Here is a 15,923-nt window from a genome sequence, read left to right as displayed (position 1 = left end):
CCTGGGTCCCTATGACCAATTTTGACTCTTGGATAATGGCAAGAGTATTGACTTTTTGGATTTTCTTAATGATTTCTCTTTCTTGTGTAGACACGAAGCTCAGTTTGAGATTTTGTCTGTAATGATTCTCCCCTTATCAACAATTCTGCATTGTTTGGCACAATAGAACTTAGTTGAGGAATTGAACTTGAACCTAAGTTTTTTGTTCCAACAGGACTTGAACCAAAAGAATGTGAAAGACTAAGAATCACATTGTCATCAAATGTTGGCAGGGTAAAGACATTTCCCAAAAACAATCTTCCTTAACCACGCTTAAAAACTTTTAGGTGCCCCTGATGTAAACATGCTGGCTCTAGCAACTTCCTTTAAGTGATGGTTTTTCCTTTCAACAATCCTATTTTGTTGTGAGGTATCAAAACAACTATCAGTATGGACCCATTTTCAAGTAAATCATCTCCAAAAATAGAGTTAAAATATTATTTTTCATTATTAGTCCGAAGTACTTTAATTTGAGTTTGAAATTGGTTTTTTTTTATCTTAACATGAAAATTTTTAAAAACCCTTTGCTTATCTACTCTTGATAGGATCCTCAACAAGGTAATAGAGTCCATCAATCTCCTTAGCATTGCTAATCGTCCTCCCCGAGCATAGGTCTTGAAATTCACAATAAAATGGGAATAATTTAGCAACATAATTCATGTCCCTTGTTAGTTTACTAATAGAAAGAAGATCACATGAAAGACTAGGAACATATAGGACAAATTCTGAAGTCAAAATCTTTGAAATGGGGACTAAACCCTTCCTTGCAACGGATGAAAAAGATCATCCTCAATTTTGATTTTCTTGTTGCCTAGACAAGGAGAATATGTCGAAAACAAATTTGACAAACTTTTCATATGATCAAAAGCACCAGAATCTATGCTCCATGGTGTAAAATTTTCAGAATGAACGTTTAAAAGATAGAGGCTGATTGAATAACCTATACAGGTGTTCCAACTGCTCTTTACTAAATGAAAATGCTTCGATTATGGTTTTTGGACTCTCGGTCGCAACCCGCATGCCTTGGCCATTTCTCTCATGAAATCCGCCACTGTTTTAAAATTTTGTGGCTTCCCATGCAACTTCAAACAGGAGTCTCTAGTGTGTCATTTGTTACAATGATCACGCCATATTTTCGCTTTATTACCCCATGCTTTCTTTGAGATCCCTTGACCACCAATATTAGAGGCAACACTGGCAGCAACATTAACAACTTTAGTTACAACAAATGTTGAGTTCTCATGAATCGTTGAAGAAGAGTCTCCCATCATGACCAATCTATGACTTTCTTCCTTTTGAACCTCAGAAAACACTTATTGAATAGAGGGTAAGGACTCTTTACCAAGGATTTGTCCAGACTTCATCCAATTCTTTATTTAGCCTAACAAGGAGCTCAAACACTTGTTCCTTCTCCATCATCTTCTTAAAACAGACACCATCTGCAGCACACACCCATTCAAATCCATAAAATATGTCCAATTCTTGCCAAAGACCTTTTAATATGTTGTAATATTTAGTCACACCGTGATCTCCTTATTTTATCTCACACATCTTTGATTTCAACTCAAAGATTTGTGTTGAATTCCCAAGATCAGAGTAAGTTTCCGTAACTGCTTCCTAGAGCTCTTTTGCTGTTGGTAAAAAAATGTAAGTTTGATCTATTTGTAACTCCATAGAATTAACTAACCAGGCCATGATCATGGAGTGTTCTAAGTCCCATGTTTGAAAGCCTGAATCATCCTTTTTTTAGGGCCTTTGTTGCACCAATCAGATATCCTAGTTTCCCTTTCCCACGAATAAGCAATTTAACGAACTGAGACCATCTAAGAAAATTCAGTCCATTTAGTTTATGAGTAGTGATATGTAGTGAAGGATTATCACCGGTGCCATGAGGCGAGACTTGAAATGAAGGTATTGATATCTATTGTGAAGAATCTCCAAAATTCTCATTTTCACTGATTCCTGACATCAAATCCTCCTACTAGCAGCCTAATAGTCTAGAAAAAAAATTTCTGGTACTTGAAACCAAAAATAAATGTATCACTTCCAGTAGTAAATTGGCTCTAATACCATGAAAATATGGAGAAAAAATTGTTCTTCTATATTTTTGAAGTTTAGGATTACAATATATATATATATATATATATAAGACTACTCTTGGGTTCATGCTGGAAAAAAAAAAAAAAAAAGAAGATACAACTGTGCAAATAATCACAACCCTGAAAATAGAAAAAAATAAAAAATAAATTAGAAATATTGACTCAACTGATTCTATCCCCTAATTTACTCCACTAAAACAAATCACAATATACTTTTTACAATAGTAAATCAAATCTCCCACATATTTTATGATTTAGATTTTCCATAAGTTCTAAAAGCATTAGTTCATTCAAAATTTGAATCAACCCCACAAAGCAAATGAAAGAGATATGCATCAAGCAAGAATACAAGAAATGTAGTACAATACTCAACATGCTTATCAAACAGTCACCTCATACCTGTTGCAAAAGAACTAAAAATTCACGTCTCTAAAAGGAAAAAATGTGATCGGAGACTATGTCACAAACATGCAGATGAAATCCCAATGAAGACATTAAAAGATATCCCCCAATTACCCTCAATACATTAAGTTAATTAGCCCTTAACAATCATAAATGTCCATAAAATGCATAAAAAGTAAATAAATTACAAAAAGTTACTTAAGAAATCAAAGGGCTCATATTTTCTACCTCTAGAGCAGCACCTTCACATTAAATTGTTGGCAAACCCAAAAGTATAGCTCAATAATCAAGAGGTTGATCTGATTGCTGATAATAATCAAGGCCACTGAGAAAAAATTGAGACAGGTTTATATTCATTCCATCAATAAGGCATCAAAAGGCTTTGATCTTGATTCATTATGATAAAGGAAAATTTTTTGTATGAAGATAAGGTACTCGCTGGAGCAATCTACAAAAAGGAAAGTGAGAATGCAGGAACCACAAGGGACCTGGTTGATTGAGAAAACAATGGGGAAATGCAAAAAATAAAAAAAAAAAATAAAAAAAATCCAGGCAACTCGTGCATTAGAATAGCGAAGTTTTAAAGGCTGATGCAATGTCAAAATCATGTAACAAAGATCACTAGAATATACAAGGACGATGACTGGAGAGAACAATTAATTATTGCTCCCTCCCCATAAAACCAGAACGACTGCTTTTATCAAACTAAATTAGATCCATAGTTTTGACACGCTGTGTTAAATCTCCTTGTATACTTACGAGCAAAACCAATAGCAAACAGAAAGGATTCGATTTGATAGCTAATGGTATCAATACCATATAACCAACAAATTAAACACATACCTGCTATGATTGCCTTCAAAAGCTTTTCTCTTGTGATTTTGGCTGCAAGAACTAAGAAGAGAAAGTGGCGCCTTCAAGGTAATGAATTGTTTGCTTCTGATCACAAGGACAAAAAAAGAGGGGAGGGAAAGCAGCATACGTTCTACACCTGAAAGTCAAATGTCTCAACAGTACAAATTACAAAGACACAAGGGCTGATATTCGAGCAAACAGACGCTGACATCAAGCCCAACTAAGAGAACACTGATCATGATCCAAGTGGGCTTAAGCACAATAAATCAAATCCTACAGTAATAAACTCCAATATCATTACCCAATTTGACAGTGATAGACAAAAATTTCTGATTTTTTTTTCTCTTCTAGGTAACCGATTAAATTATTGTTACAATTCTTAGTACCAATAAACATAGAAGGCAAAGAAAGAGGACATGATGCAAGTGAAACAATCAATATCCAGCTCATATTTGTCCCAGGAAAAAAAGATAAATACACAAACTCAGCTAGCCTCATGACCAAATAGGAGGCAAAAGTACGAATGAGAGCACGCACAGTCCTTTAACATCTTTTTACTTTGGCATTCTCCTTTTAATTGTGAAGGGCCGCTCTTGGCATCAAGTTGCAAGTACCGTAAAACTAAAACAAACAAATGATGGAATATGGAGATGGTAAGATGGTAACAGAGAATATACGTAAAGAACCACTAAACTCCGTATCTCTAACATCTCACCTTTAATACAATGGAATCTGGAGATAGTAACAAAGAATCTACATAAAGAACCAATAAACTCCATATCTCTTAACATCTCACCTTTAATATTTATCAATCATATCTGTTGGTTTCCCTTTTGATAATTACAAAGATCAAGGGATTCAAATCCCTTGACTAAAACAAATTTTTACAGTACTATCATATTCCTCAAGAATCCATGCTATGAAGAGAAACCCAGGTGCTTGGGTCTTTCAAGAGGAAGCTTCTCCATCTCAAAACTCGAAAGTTCAGAAGTAGATGCTTCTTCTCCATTGGTCTCCATTTTAAGCTCATTTAAAGCTCTCTTTGCATAAATAGTAAAAGCAACTGTGGTGATGATAGCAACAATGAAGGAGATGATGTTGTATATAATTTCCAACGTAGTGAGGTGTTGATTACCATACTGCACATCTGCTAACGTCCTTATTAACCGACCACTGCACAAAAGTACCACATGAAAGGAAGACAAGCAACATGCATTAGCAACAGCAAGCACTCTAGTTTCATTAATAAACATTAACCCCCGCCAAGTCATTATTTAGGTAAATGAATTTACAAATAGAATCCCAACCAATGAAGGAAATTTAAGTCCTCTGGTTGTGATTTATGTGTTTTCCATCAATCAGGTAAATGGAGAACAAACACCACAAAAACTAATTGTCCTCATGTTGTCTAGACCTTTGCCATCCACTGACTTCCTGGAATAGGGAGATCTATTGTTGATTTATATTATAGAAATCTGGGCATTGTAGTTAAGTCCTTTCGTTGAGAGTTTTGCATCTCATGGATTTGTCATCAGCCAGACAACTGAAGAATAAACATCTCAAGCGTAAATGACCTTGTAGTGACTAGATCTCTGCCCATAAACTGAATGATGAAAAAGCAACATAAGTACTTCAGTGAACTTACCTATAGATGTAAATGAAAGCTTCTGGTACCATTCCAGCAATTGATCCCCATAAATAGGGCCAAAATGTCATACTTGTTACTACTATTGCATAGTTGAAAATTGTGTACGGAAATGGTGAAACCCTAAAAAGTGCAACCACTCGAAATTGATGGAACCAGCTTCCTTCTCCAGCCAGTCTAATCATGGCAGCTTTCTGTGGCCATCTTTTTAACCATTGCTGCACGTTAAAAAAGAGAGAGATGACGAATATGAAAACAGAAGAGCAGCCAACGAAAAGCAAGTTCTTAATCACTTACATGGATTCGATCACGGAATAGTAGTCCAATCAAATAAGGCAGGACCATTCCTATGGTTGTTCCAATCATGATTATAACAAACCCAAGACCATATCCAAAAATCATTCCAGCCAACCACATTGAGGGCCCAGAAGGGATTAGCAGCACAGGAAACAATGCCAGAGAAGCAACAAGCACAAAAGCGAGAACTGGACGGCCAAAAGCAGTAGCTTCCCAATGCATGATTGGGAGGAGAATCTACAGTAAAATTAATAAGGCTTCAAGATCAAAATCTAGCTAAGGTGTAGTAGCGCCTTGCATATTACTTTCATAATAAAATGTTTCAGGTATAATAATTGAGAAAAGATGGGGATGAGCTTGAATATACGGCGGTCATATAATTTTCAGTCTTAACCAATCCATACCTCATATTTGAAGGGGGTGCTTATTGAGGTATGGAGAGAGCTAAAACTTGTTGACCCAGTATCATTTTAATAGGACATAAATGAAATAAAGCAATTGCACATTGAAATAAGTAAATGAAGGATAGGAAATACCTTCTCAAACATAAATGGCGCTCCCCATTTCAAGAAAATGAGAAGAAATATTATATTAACAACACAAAAAATTAAAGCTTTGAGCCACCAGATGAATGATTTAATCCTTGTTTCTGCTTGAGGTTGTAAAATGTCAGCTTCAGATAACCTTGCTTCATTGGATATGACCAGCCGGACATATTCACTCTCTTCCCTCACATTATGGCCAGAGTTCGTATTGAGTTCATCCGTCTCCTCAGATGAGTTGGGCATCTTAATTGAAACCCTAGAAAGCTATAAATAACTGAAATATTGTATAAGCATCAATGGAGGCAAGCATAGCAATGAGTATCAGGCAAATATAAAATACACATTTGACTGAATATGGATCATTGATGAATTATATTCAGAGTGTCAAACTTTTAACCATTAGATATGTGTGTAAAATAAATTGAAAAACCACCTGTATCTCTCATAAACAAAGTGTAACTTTCTGCTCAGTGAGTCATATAGCACTAATTGTAAGCTGGACTAACCAGTCCAATTAATCAACAGAACTGTACTTTCAATGATTTTGGGCAATTGCTTCAAGAGAAAGAACAATTTTTAACATGCAAGATATGTAAGAAAACTTATTAGGAACCTAAATGAATTGTACACAAGAGATGGAGTTCACCTTTTTCTGTTCACAGGATCAGCTACCACCCGCGACAGACAGGTTTAACTGGTGCTATTGATCAAAACAACTAGATTTTCAGGGTATACTGTCTGGAACCAAATCCAGAGGAATGTAATTCAATTGATGGAATTGAAATTATTTCTACTGTGTTTGGTATTTAGAGGGAATCAAAACAGAAAATATTCACTTCCCTTGTTTGGCATTGTAAAACAAAGGCAAAAGAAATAAATATTTTTGCTATTATACCTACTTCAGCATAAACATGAAGGACTAACATATTAATCATCTATTAGTAAATCAAAGTAATGAAGTAAATTCTTATAAAATAATCACAACAAGAATAGTCGATAGCACCAGTTAATATAGTTGACTCCTGCTCTTTCCCTTGTTCGCTCTTTCCTGTTTTTTGTTTGGTGCACTTTGTTTTTTTTTTTTTTTTTCTTTTTTGATAGACAAGGCATGCATTAAGAAACGTCAAAAAGAGGAAGCACACCCTACATATACAGGCAGTATACACAGAAATGGCAAAGCAAGCACCAATTAAGACAGAAAAAACCTTAAAAAAGAAGAGCATCAAAGAAATTCAAAATCGAGGGGTTTTCCAATTCCAAAAACTGCTAATACCACTCTAAAATTTAATATGAGAATTCTTCATCTTCGAAAGTCTTTTGGTTGGACTCTCTCCAAATACACCAAAATAGGCAAATCAAAGCCAATTGTCAAACTATTCTTTTCTTTTTTTCCCTAGCCCCTTGAGTATTTATTTTAGGAGAAGATTTCTCACTGAAGTCAAGAACACCCAAACCAAACCAAATGTTGCTAAACAACAAGGTCCAAAGCTCTCTTGTTTTATCACAATGAATCAAAATGTGATCAGTTAATTCTTCACTATCTTTACAAAGGCTACATCCATTAACCATGGATGAACCCCTCTTCATTAACATGTCTACAATTAAAATCTTCCCCCAAACAGCTTTCTAAGCAAAAAAAATGAGTTCTAAGAGGGGCACGGGATCCCCAAATCTCTTTTGCTAGGAATATTAAATTATTCTCAGCCCCTAGAGAATTATAATAAGACTTGACACTTAATTCCCCCCTCCTATCATATTCATATATTAAAATGTCCTCCCCATCTTGCACTTTTAATGAAAAAATGTGTTCCAAAAATTGAATCACCTCCTCTAACTCCCAATCTTGGAAGAGTCTTCTAAATTGAACCTCTCAATGACCACATCCACCCTCTTTCCTCTCCCATAAGTTTGCATCTATAGCATTTTTGTGGGATGCTAGTCTGAAAAGTGTACGGTAAATGTCTTTCAACTTAAACTCCCCATCCCAACTGTCCCACCAAAATCTTGTATGTCTACCATTTCCAATACGGACATTAGTTCTAAGAATGAACTTTTCTAACCCTTTTCTAATGTTTTTCCAAAGGCTTATCCCATAAGAATCCTTCAACTCTCTAGTAGTCGAACTCCCCACCACCTCCCCAAACTTTCCAAGAATGACTTTTCTCCAGAAACTCTCCCTCTCAAGGCGAAATCTCCACAACCATTTGTTTAACAAGACTTGATTAGGACCCTCCAAACGTCTTATCCCAAACCTTCCATGCTTCCCATCCTTAAAAATATCCAAATAGTTTACCAAGTGAATCTTTCTCCTCTCTGTCGTATCTCCCCACAAAAAGTCCCTTTGAATTTTCTCTAATCTAATCCTCACTTTATTGGGAATTGGAAAAAAAAGACATAAAATAGATCAGAAAGTTTGAAGAGTGCTCTTAATAAGGACAAGTCTTCCTCCTTCAGATAAGTACTATTTTTTCCAAGAAGCCAATTTCCTCTTAAATCTCTCCTCGATTGCATCCTACACACCATAAGACTTGTGAGGGGCTCCAAGGGATAAACCTATATAAGAAGTAGGAAGTCTCCCTACTTTACACCCAAAAAGAGCAGCCACTCTATCAACATCCTCTAGGCCCCCTAGAATAAATTCGCATTTTTGCAACAAACCAAACACCAATTCAAAGCAAGTGACAATCCACTTCTAATATTTCAACTGATCTTCATTATCCTCACAAAAGAGAAAAGTGTTGCCTACAAACAATAAGTGAGACTTGAGTCCCTTCTTCCCCTCTACTTTCAATCTTGAAACCCCTAATGAGACCTCCCTCCTCAGCCTTAGCCATTAATCTGCTAAGGGCTTCTATAATCAACACAAACAAATAGGGTGAAAGAGGGTCCCCTTACCTCAGACCTCTATCAGTTAAGAAGAAATTTGTAGGAGTATCATTAACTAGAACAACCAAGCTCATAGTAGAAATGCAAAAGTGGATCCACTGTCTTCATTTGGGATCGAACCCCATCTTCTCTAAAATCAAAAGAAGGAACTTCTAGTTTACACGATTGCAAGCTTTTTCTATATCCAATTTGCAAACTAAACCCACATTAGCGCTTCACTTCCACCAATCAATAGTCTCATTTGCTACTAAGGTTGCATCCAAAATTTGTCTACCCCCCACAAAGGCATTCAGGCTATTTGACACCACTTTGCTAACCACCCTTTTAAGCCTATTAACTAGAACTTTTGCAAGAAGTTTGTAAAGGCTCCCCACAAGACTAATTAGCTTGATCATGGATATCACTTGCCCCTCCTTTCTTTGGGATGAGGACTAAAAATGTTGCATTGAGGGTATGGACCACAACATTCTACGAATGAAATTCCTCAAAGGGACTTGGGAGGATCCTTGGTGCATTGGTGGTGACTTTAATGTGGTTTGATTCTCTATAGAAAGAAGACACTATGCTAGGTTTTCCTCCTTTCCTAGAATTCATAGAAGAGTTTTCCCTCATTGATCTCCTTTTAAATGGAGGGTTGTTCGCTTGGTGTGGATGGAATGAACAAAGCTTCAATGTTAAAAATTGATAGTTTCCTAGTGTCAGAAAATTGGGAGGGCCATTTCATTAATGTGCTGTAGACCATTTTGTCAGGGCCAATATCTAATCATTCTCCTATTTTATTGGATGGAGGGTGGGTGAGGAGGGAAAAGTCCCCTTTTAGGTTTGAAATATCTGGCTTAAAGTGGTTGGTTTAAAGGATTTGGTCAAAGGTTGGTGGGAAAATTATAATTTCTTTGGTTCCTATGGTTTTGTCTTGGATTCTAAATTGAAACCTTTAAAGTGGGATCTCAAGGCTTGGAATAAAGAGGTCTTCAAAAATGTAGTCCTCTCTCAATAAAGTCTTGCTTGGAAAATGGTGTTGGAGATTTGCTTTAGAGAGAGAGAGAGTTCCTTTGGAGACGGGTTATAATGGGAAAGTTTTGGGGAAGAACCTAGAGGATGGTACTCTCTTGCAAGGAGGGAGGGGCATGGTGTTAGCTTGTGGAAAGCAATAAGAGGAGGTTGTGAAGCCTTTAAGGATAGAACAAGATTTTTGGTTGGCAATGGAAGAAGAACAAAATTTTGGCATTATGTTTGGTGTGGGGATGCTCCTTTAAAGGACTATTTTCCCTCTCTTTTCTCTTTTGCATCTAATAAAGAGGCTTGGGTGGTAAATGCTGAGGAGGTCCTAAGCAGGCAGGTTATTTGGAACCTAGGTTTCACAAGAAAATTTCAAGATTAGGAGTTACTTAGGAGATCTCAAGTGCTTAGGAACTGCAATGAGGATAAGCTAATTTGGAAAGCTAGCAAGAGTGGGAATTTTTCTATTCTTCCTTAGAGATGGATGGAGGAGTGTCTTTTCTTGTGAAGGTAGTGTGGGCTTCTTCAACACCTTTAAAAGTGGGTTTTATTGCTTGGAATGTTGTATGGCAAAGGTTCCTAACCTTAAATTAGCTTGAAAGACAAGGTTGATTGTTGGCTAATCAATTTTGTTTTTATATGAGTTCAGAAGAATTAGCTAATCACATGCTAATCCATTATAAAAAGGCAAGGGGCCCTTGGCAATTTTTGTCTTCTCTCTTTGGTTTTTCTTGGGTCCTCCATTTTTCCATCAAAGATGTGCCAAAGGTTAGCATGGGAGTTTTGTGAGCTAAAATAGAAAGAAGATTTGAAGGACAGTCCTTCTTTGCTTATTTTGAATTCTTTCCCAAGAGAGGAACCGAATATATTTTGATGGAAGTCAATGCTCATATCAAACGCTAAATAACTCCCTTACTCACCAACATATTTAAGATGGCCTTGTTTCCTTGTTTCATTTTATTGATTGGTTGAATATTAGTGGGAGAGTGTTTAGTGTGCATGTTTTAGGTGGTTCTATTTGTTGTGTTGGCAGCCTTTGTACACCTCACTTGAGGTGCGCACCTTCTCCTTGATTGGCGTCTTTCATATATTCTTATTTGTGTACCAAAAAAACATCATTCACTAAAAATAACTAGTTAATAACAATTATTGATTAAAAATCTAACAAATATGTTAAGAAAGAGCATAGATTCATGAAAAGTATAAAATAACACAATTATAACAATTCCCTCGGTTAGAAAATAATTTCATATGATAGAAATGATGGTTGAAGCAAACTTAGTGAATTGCCTCAAAGAATCACAAAAGAGTTTAATAGCCTACAAAATTGTAAAGGTGGTTTAGTTCTAGAACATGCAGAATTATAAAAACAAAAGCAGTCAAGAAAATCCTTACAACACCCTCTTTTTTATTTTTCCCTTTCTATCCAAAATATGAATTCAGTAGGTATAAACCAAGATATTAATACTAGTGATGATAAAAATAAAATAAAATAATATATTGATTAGCATAGCATACTTTTTTTCCTGTGAATCTGGTAGATTACAAAAATATCTTATACCTAGTTTGGATAAATTCTAAATTATTCTTCAGAGAGTTCTACTTGATATCTGTCAAAACTATTTAAAAAAAAATAATAATCAAATTTATTTGTGTCTCTTATATAGAATTACCTAATGATGGATGAATATGTTTAAGTAGTCTATATTGACTTTAAATATGACCCAAAAAAAGTTAACACAAAATGCTATATGATATGGACAACTTATTATTTCCTTCCCAAATTTGAGGGTTTGGTCTTGTCACTTCCTCAAGGTTAATAACTATTAATTTTTTTCAAAGTTTTGTCCTGATCTATGAACCCAATCCTTTTCTTCCCAACCAATTTTATAAGGAAATTCAAAGCCCCACTTAAGATAAAGGCTTTTGGGTGGCTATTATCTGGTATAAGAAGGTTAACACTAACAATATGCTACAGTTAAGAAGACCTCATAAAACCCTCAATAGGGACCAATATTTTTATGTAATTGGGGGGTGGCGAGTCAATTAATCATCTTTTTTCTAGATTATCTGGTATCATTGGAGCTATGACATAGGTAATTTAGAAGTAGTAGAATTGTTTGGGCTTCCATAGAAGCTTGGCAGACATTTGGTCATATCATTTTAGGGGTTTTGGTGACCGTATAAGAGGTAAGGTGATGAGGATGTAAGTAGCCTCACTCTGATATGAATTATCTGGCAGGGGAGGACCACAAAATTTTCAAGATGGGTGGAGGAGGCCGTCTGGGAGCTGATGACTTGTTTGCCTCGCACGGACTTTCTGTTAGTTGGAGTAAAAAGGAACAGCCAAATGTAGCTCTGCCAATGCAAAAGCTCAATACAAGCTGATGGCAGCCACTACTGTAGAACTAACAAGATATTGCGAGTCTCAATTCACTTGTATGTGACAACTCGAGTGCCTTCCGTATCTCCGTTAATACTGAATCACCCAAAGGAAAGAGACGGACTTGACGGGATTTAATTCTTCGTCGGAAGAGACACCCTGCCCATTACAGAACAAAAAGCGGACCAAGTACCCTCACATGTAAAACCCATTCTGGGCCACACCTAAGACCCAACGCTCTCATCACTTCCCCGACGAATTTGCTTAATTATTTTCGCCATCTCCCTCTTTGAAAAGAGGAAAAAGAAAAAAGAAAACCCTAAAACCCAAAATCATACAGCAACAGCATCTCAGGAATCTGTAACAGGTAATTAAGAGCAGATTCTACATGTACGTGTAAATTAAATCGCAGAAATCGGGGAAAATTCAATCGGATGAAAGGGAATCGTAGAAAGCAGGGAAAAAAAATGGAATAAGATCATATGGTAAGAAATTCATGAAATACTTTACCTAAGAATCCCGTGAGAGATCTGGGATGAGGCCGCAGAATGCCCTGTGGGTGGGCTGTCCTTGGTCCTTGCTTGTTTTCCAAAAAATGTATATGCGTGTTTTCTAGTATTCTGGGTTGTTTACGCAATAACTAACACGGGTCTCATGAAAAAACCCAGCCTACCGGCCTTGACTTCAACGCGGTCTACCTTTGCCACCAGGCACCCACTTACCCGCAGTCCCCAACTCCCCGTAGCAGAACTAAATGGAAAAGCAGCAACCAAAAACTAGAACTACCACAACCATTGATTGAGCCTACTCGGCAAGAAATGTTTTTGGTTCTGTTCTTTTTCTTTTTCTATTTTTCTCCAGCTCTGTTCTATATGCAACTATAATTTTGATTCTTGAATAGAACCCTGAACTTCTTAATAAGTTATCCAATGATAATACATGTAGAATTCACATTCAATTACTTTATATTCAAATCTTATCGTGGACATGTATTTTTACTCATGCCCTTCCACTCGATGGTGAACTCGCTTTTTATTTAAAAATGATTTATTTATTAAGAAAATAACTTAAGGTCGCCACTTATTTTTGTTTTATTTTTAAAAGGAAAACAAAATAAGAAAGAAAAACTCTAAATATGACTCCTGAGAAAAGCGTGGTATGTGAAAAATCAAATCTGGGCTTGGGGGTCAGATTGCTTATCGGGAATGTACGGTAAAGACTGTTGCACCCTTCTAAGTCCCTAAAAATGGGTCTCTACTAATAAAATGAAACAAGTATGACAATTGATTAATTAAACATAGATATCAACCAGTGATCAAATGCGTGAAAGAAAGACATGCATGATAATAAATAAATCAATAAACACAATTGGGTACGAGGCGTACATTCAATTACTTTATATTCAAATCTTATTGTGGACTTGTATTTTTACTCATGCCCTTCCACTCTTTATTTATTAAGAAAATAACTTGAGATTGCCACTTATTTTTGTTTTATTTTTAAAGGGAAAACAAAATAAAAAAGAAAAACTCTAAGTATGACTCCTGACGTGGAAAGGCGTGGTATGTGAAAAATCAAATCTGGGCTCGGGGGTCAGATTGTTTATCGGGAATGTATGGTAAAGACTGTTGCACCCCTCTAAGTCCTTAAAAACAGGTATCTACTAATAAAATGAAACAAGTGTGGCAATTGATTGATTAAAAATAGATATCAACTAGTGATCAAATGCGTGAAAGAAAGACATGCATGATAATAAATAAATCAATAAACACAATTGGGGTACGAGGTGTACCTTAATCATAAGTTGAGCGTTATCATAAGAGACAAGGTTAGTACACAAATACAGAATAATCGCAAGCATGTCATAGAGTGAGGCGAACCAATCAAGCATAGCAATCAATCAATCAGTGAAAAAATCACATATGTTGGGTTCCATCAAAACCTAATTTATCTTGCATAAATTAGTCTCACAAATTTCATTATTTTAGGATTATGAAGAAATCATTTTTGATTATGTAAACTCAAGAGAAACAGAAGATTATTGAAAACCACAGTGGAATTAAAATTGTTTGAGAGAAAATTGGATTTTTGAAATTTATTTGAAAATTGGAGTCCCGAAAATTATCTCAAAATTGAAGTCTTGGGAATTAAATTTAAGAATTGGAATTTCGGAAATTAAATTTGAAAGAAATTGGAATTTTTAAAATTATTTGAGAATTAGAGTTTTGGAAATTAAATTAAAGACTTGGAACTTTGAAAATTGAATTTGAAAGAAATTAGCAAATTATTTGAGAATCGGAGTTTTGAAAATTAAATTTAAGAATTAGAATTTTAGAGATTAAATTTGAAAGAAATTAGGATTCTGAAAATTATTTGAGAATTGGAACTATGAAAATTAAGTTATGAAAATTGGAACCTTAGAAATTATTTGAAGATGAAATTTTTTTAGAAATAAATAAATAAATAAATGTGAAAATTGCAATTTTGGAAATTGAAAAATTGGAATTTCAGAAATTGAGAATTAAATTTGGAAATTAGAATTTTGAAGAATTATTTAAAGATGGAATTTTAAAAATAACTAAATAACTAAATAAAATAATAATAATAACAAAAATAATAATGATTAAATAGATAAATGTGAAAATTAGAATTTTGGAAATTGGAAATTAAATTCGAAAATTGGAATTTGAGAAATTGAGAATTAAATTTGGAAATCGAAATTTTGAAGAATTATTTAAAGGTGGAATTTTGAAAATAAATAAATAAATAAAATAATAATAATAACGAAAATAATAATGATTAAATAAATAAATATGAAAATTGGAATTTTGGGAATTAGAAATCATAATTTTGAAGAATTATTTAAAGATGTAATTTTCAAAATAAATAAATAAATAAAATAATAATAACGAAAATAATAATGATTAAATAAATAAATATGAAAATTGGAATTTTGGAAATTGGAAATTAAATTCGGAAATTGGAATTTCAGAAATTGAGAATTAAATTTGGAAATCATAATTTTGAAGAATTATTTAAAGATGGAATTTTGAAAATAAATAAATAAAGAAAATAATAATAATGAAAATAATAATGATTAAACGAATAAAAGCGAAAATTGGAATTTTAGAAATTGGAAATTAAATTTGGATATCAGAATTTTGAAGAATTATTTAAATGTGGAATTTTAAATAAATAAATAAATAAATAAAATAATAATAACGAGAATAATAATTATTAGATAAATAAATGCGAAAAATGGAATTTTGGAAATTGGAAATTAAATTGGGAAATCGGAGTTTTGAAGAATTATTTGAGAACGGTATTTTGGGAAAACTAAATTTTGAATATTGGAATCTTGGGAAATTATTTTGAGAATGAAATTTCGGGAAATTAAAGAAATTGAAATCTTGAAAATTTATTATGAGAATGGGATTTTGGAAAATTAAATTTCAAAAAGTTGGAATCTTAAAGAATTATTTTGATAATGGAATTTCAGAAAATTAAATTTCGAAAATTGGAATCTTGAAAAAATATTTTGAGAATGGAATTTTTATAAGAAGGCGATTTACGAGAAAGACACGTGGCCTGAGGAAAGGTGGCCATGCATAGCCAAACACTCCAATATGTGCTTTATATACAATATCAAATTCAAATCAAGCTTGTGGACCCCATCCCAAAATTCATTTTCTCCATGTATTCAAGCCTATTCCCAACTTCATTGTGCTATCCCCGGTATGCAACAAACCCATTTTTTTACATTGCCAAAATAT

General features: G+C 34.3%; 1 protein-coding gene across 3 annotated transcripts; it reads right to left on the bottom strand.

Annotated features, from left to right (window-relative positions):
- Positions 1 to 4,093: 4,093 nt before the first annotated feature.
- Positions 4,094 to 12,965, bottom strand: LOC117926751 (uncharacterized protein HI_0703-like). Of its 3 annotated transcripts, none has more exons than XM_034846034.1 (5): positions 12,661 to 12,965; positions 5,874 to 6,156; positions 5,338 to 5,574; positions 5,041 to 5,258; positions 4,094 to 4,568 (listed from the first exon to the last, which is right to left on the bottom strand). In XM_034846034.1, the coding sequence occupies exons 2-5, from the start codon at positions 6,123 to 6,125 to the stop codon at positions 4,313 to 4,315; spliced, it is 963 nt and encodes a 320-aa protein (XP_034701925.1). In that variant the 5' UTR covers positions 6,126 to 6,156; positions 12,661 to 12,965; the 3' UTR covers positions 4,094 to 4,312. The 3 variants fall into 3 exon arrangements, with proteins under 3 accessions (XP_034701925.1, XP_034701927.1, XP_034701926.1); XM_034846036.1 differs by having other exon boundaries at positions 5,874 to 6,146; XM_034846035.1 differs by lacking the exon at positions 12,661 to 12,965 and adding an exon at positions 6,529 to 6,579.
- Between the last annotated feature and the right edge of the window lie 2,958 nt (positions 12,966 to 15,923).

Source organism: Vitis riparia, chromosome 12, assembly GCF_004353265.1.
Source record: "Vitis riparia cultivar Riparia Gloire de Montpellier isolate 1030 chromosome 12, EGFV_Vit.rip_1.0, whole genome shotgun sequence".
Lineage (NCBI taxonomy): Eukaryota > Viridiplantae > Streptophyta > Magnoliopsida > Vitales > Vitaceae > Vitis > Vitis riparia.
The sequence above is the reverse complement of the archived record's forward strand: the minus strand, read 5'-3'. Positions and strand labels throughout refer to the sequence as shown.

Coding starts and splice junctions, on each gene's coding strand:
- LOC117926751 (XM_034846034.1), bottom strand. CDS start 6,125: ATGCCCAACTCATCTGAGGAGACGGATGAACTCAATACGAACTCTGGC. Junction 5,259..5,337: donor TATTCCGTGATCGAATCCAT/GTAAGTGATTAA, acceptor TTTAACGTGCAG/CAATGGTTAAAAAGATGGCC. Junction 4,569..5,040: donor GCTTTCATTTACATCTATAG/GTAAGTTCACTG, acceptor ACTTTTGTGCAG/TGGTCGGTTAATAAGGACGT.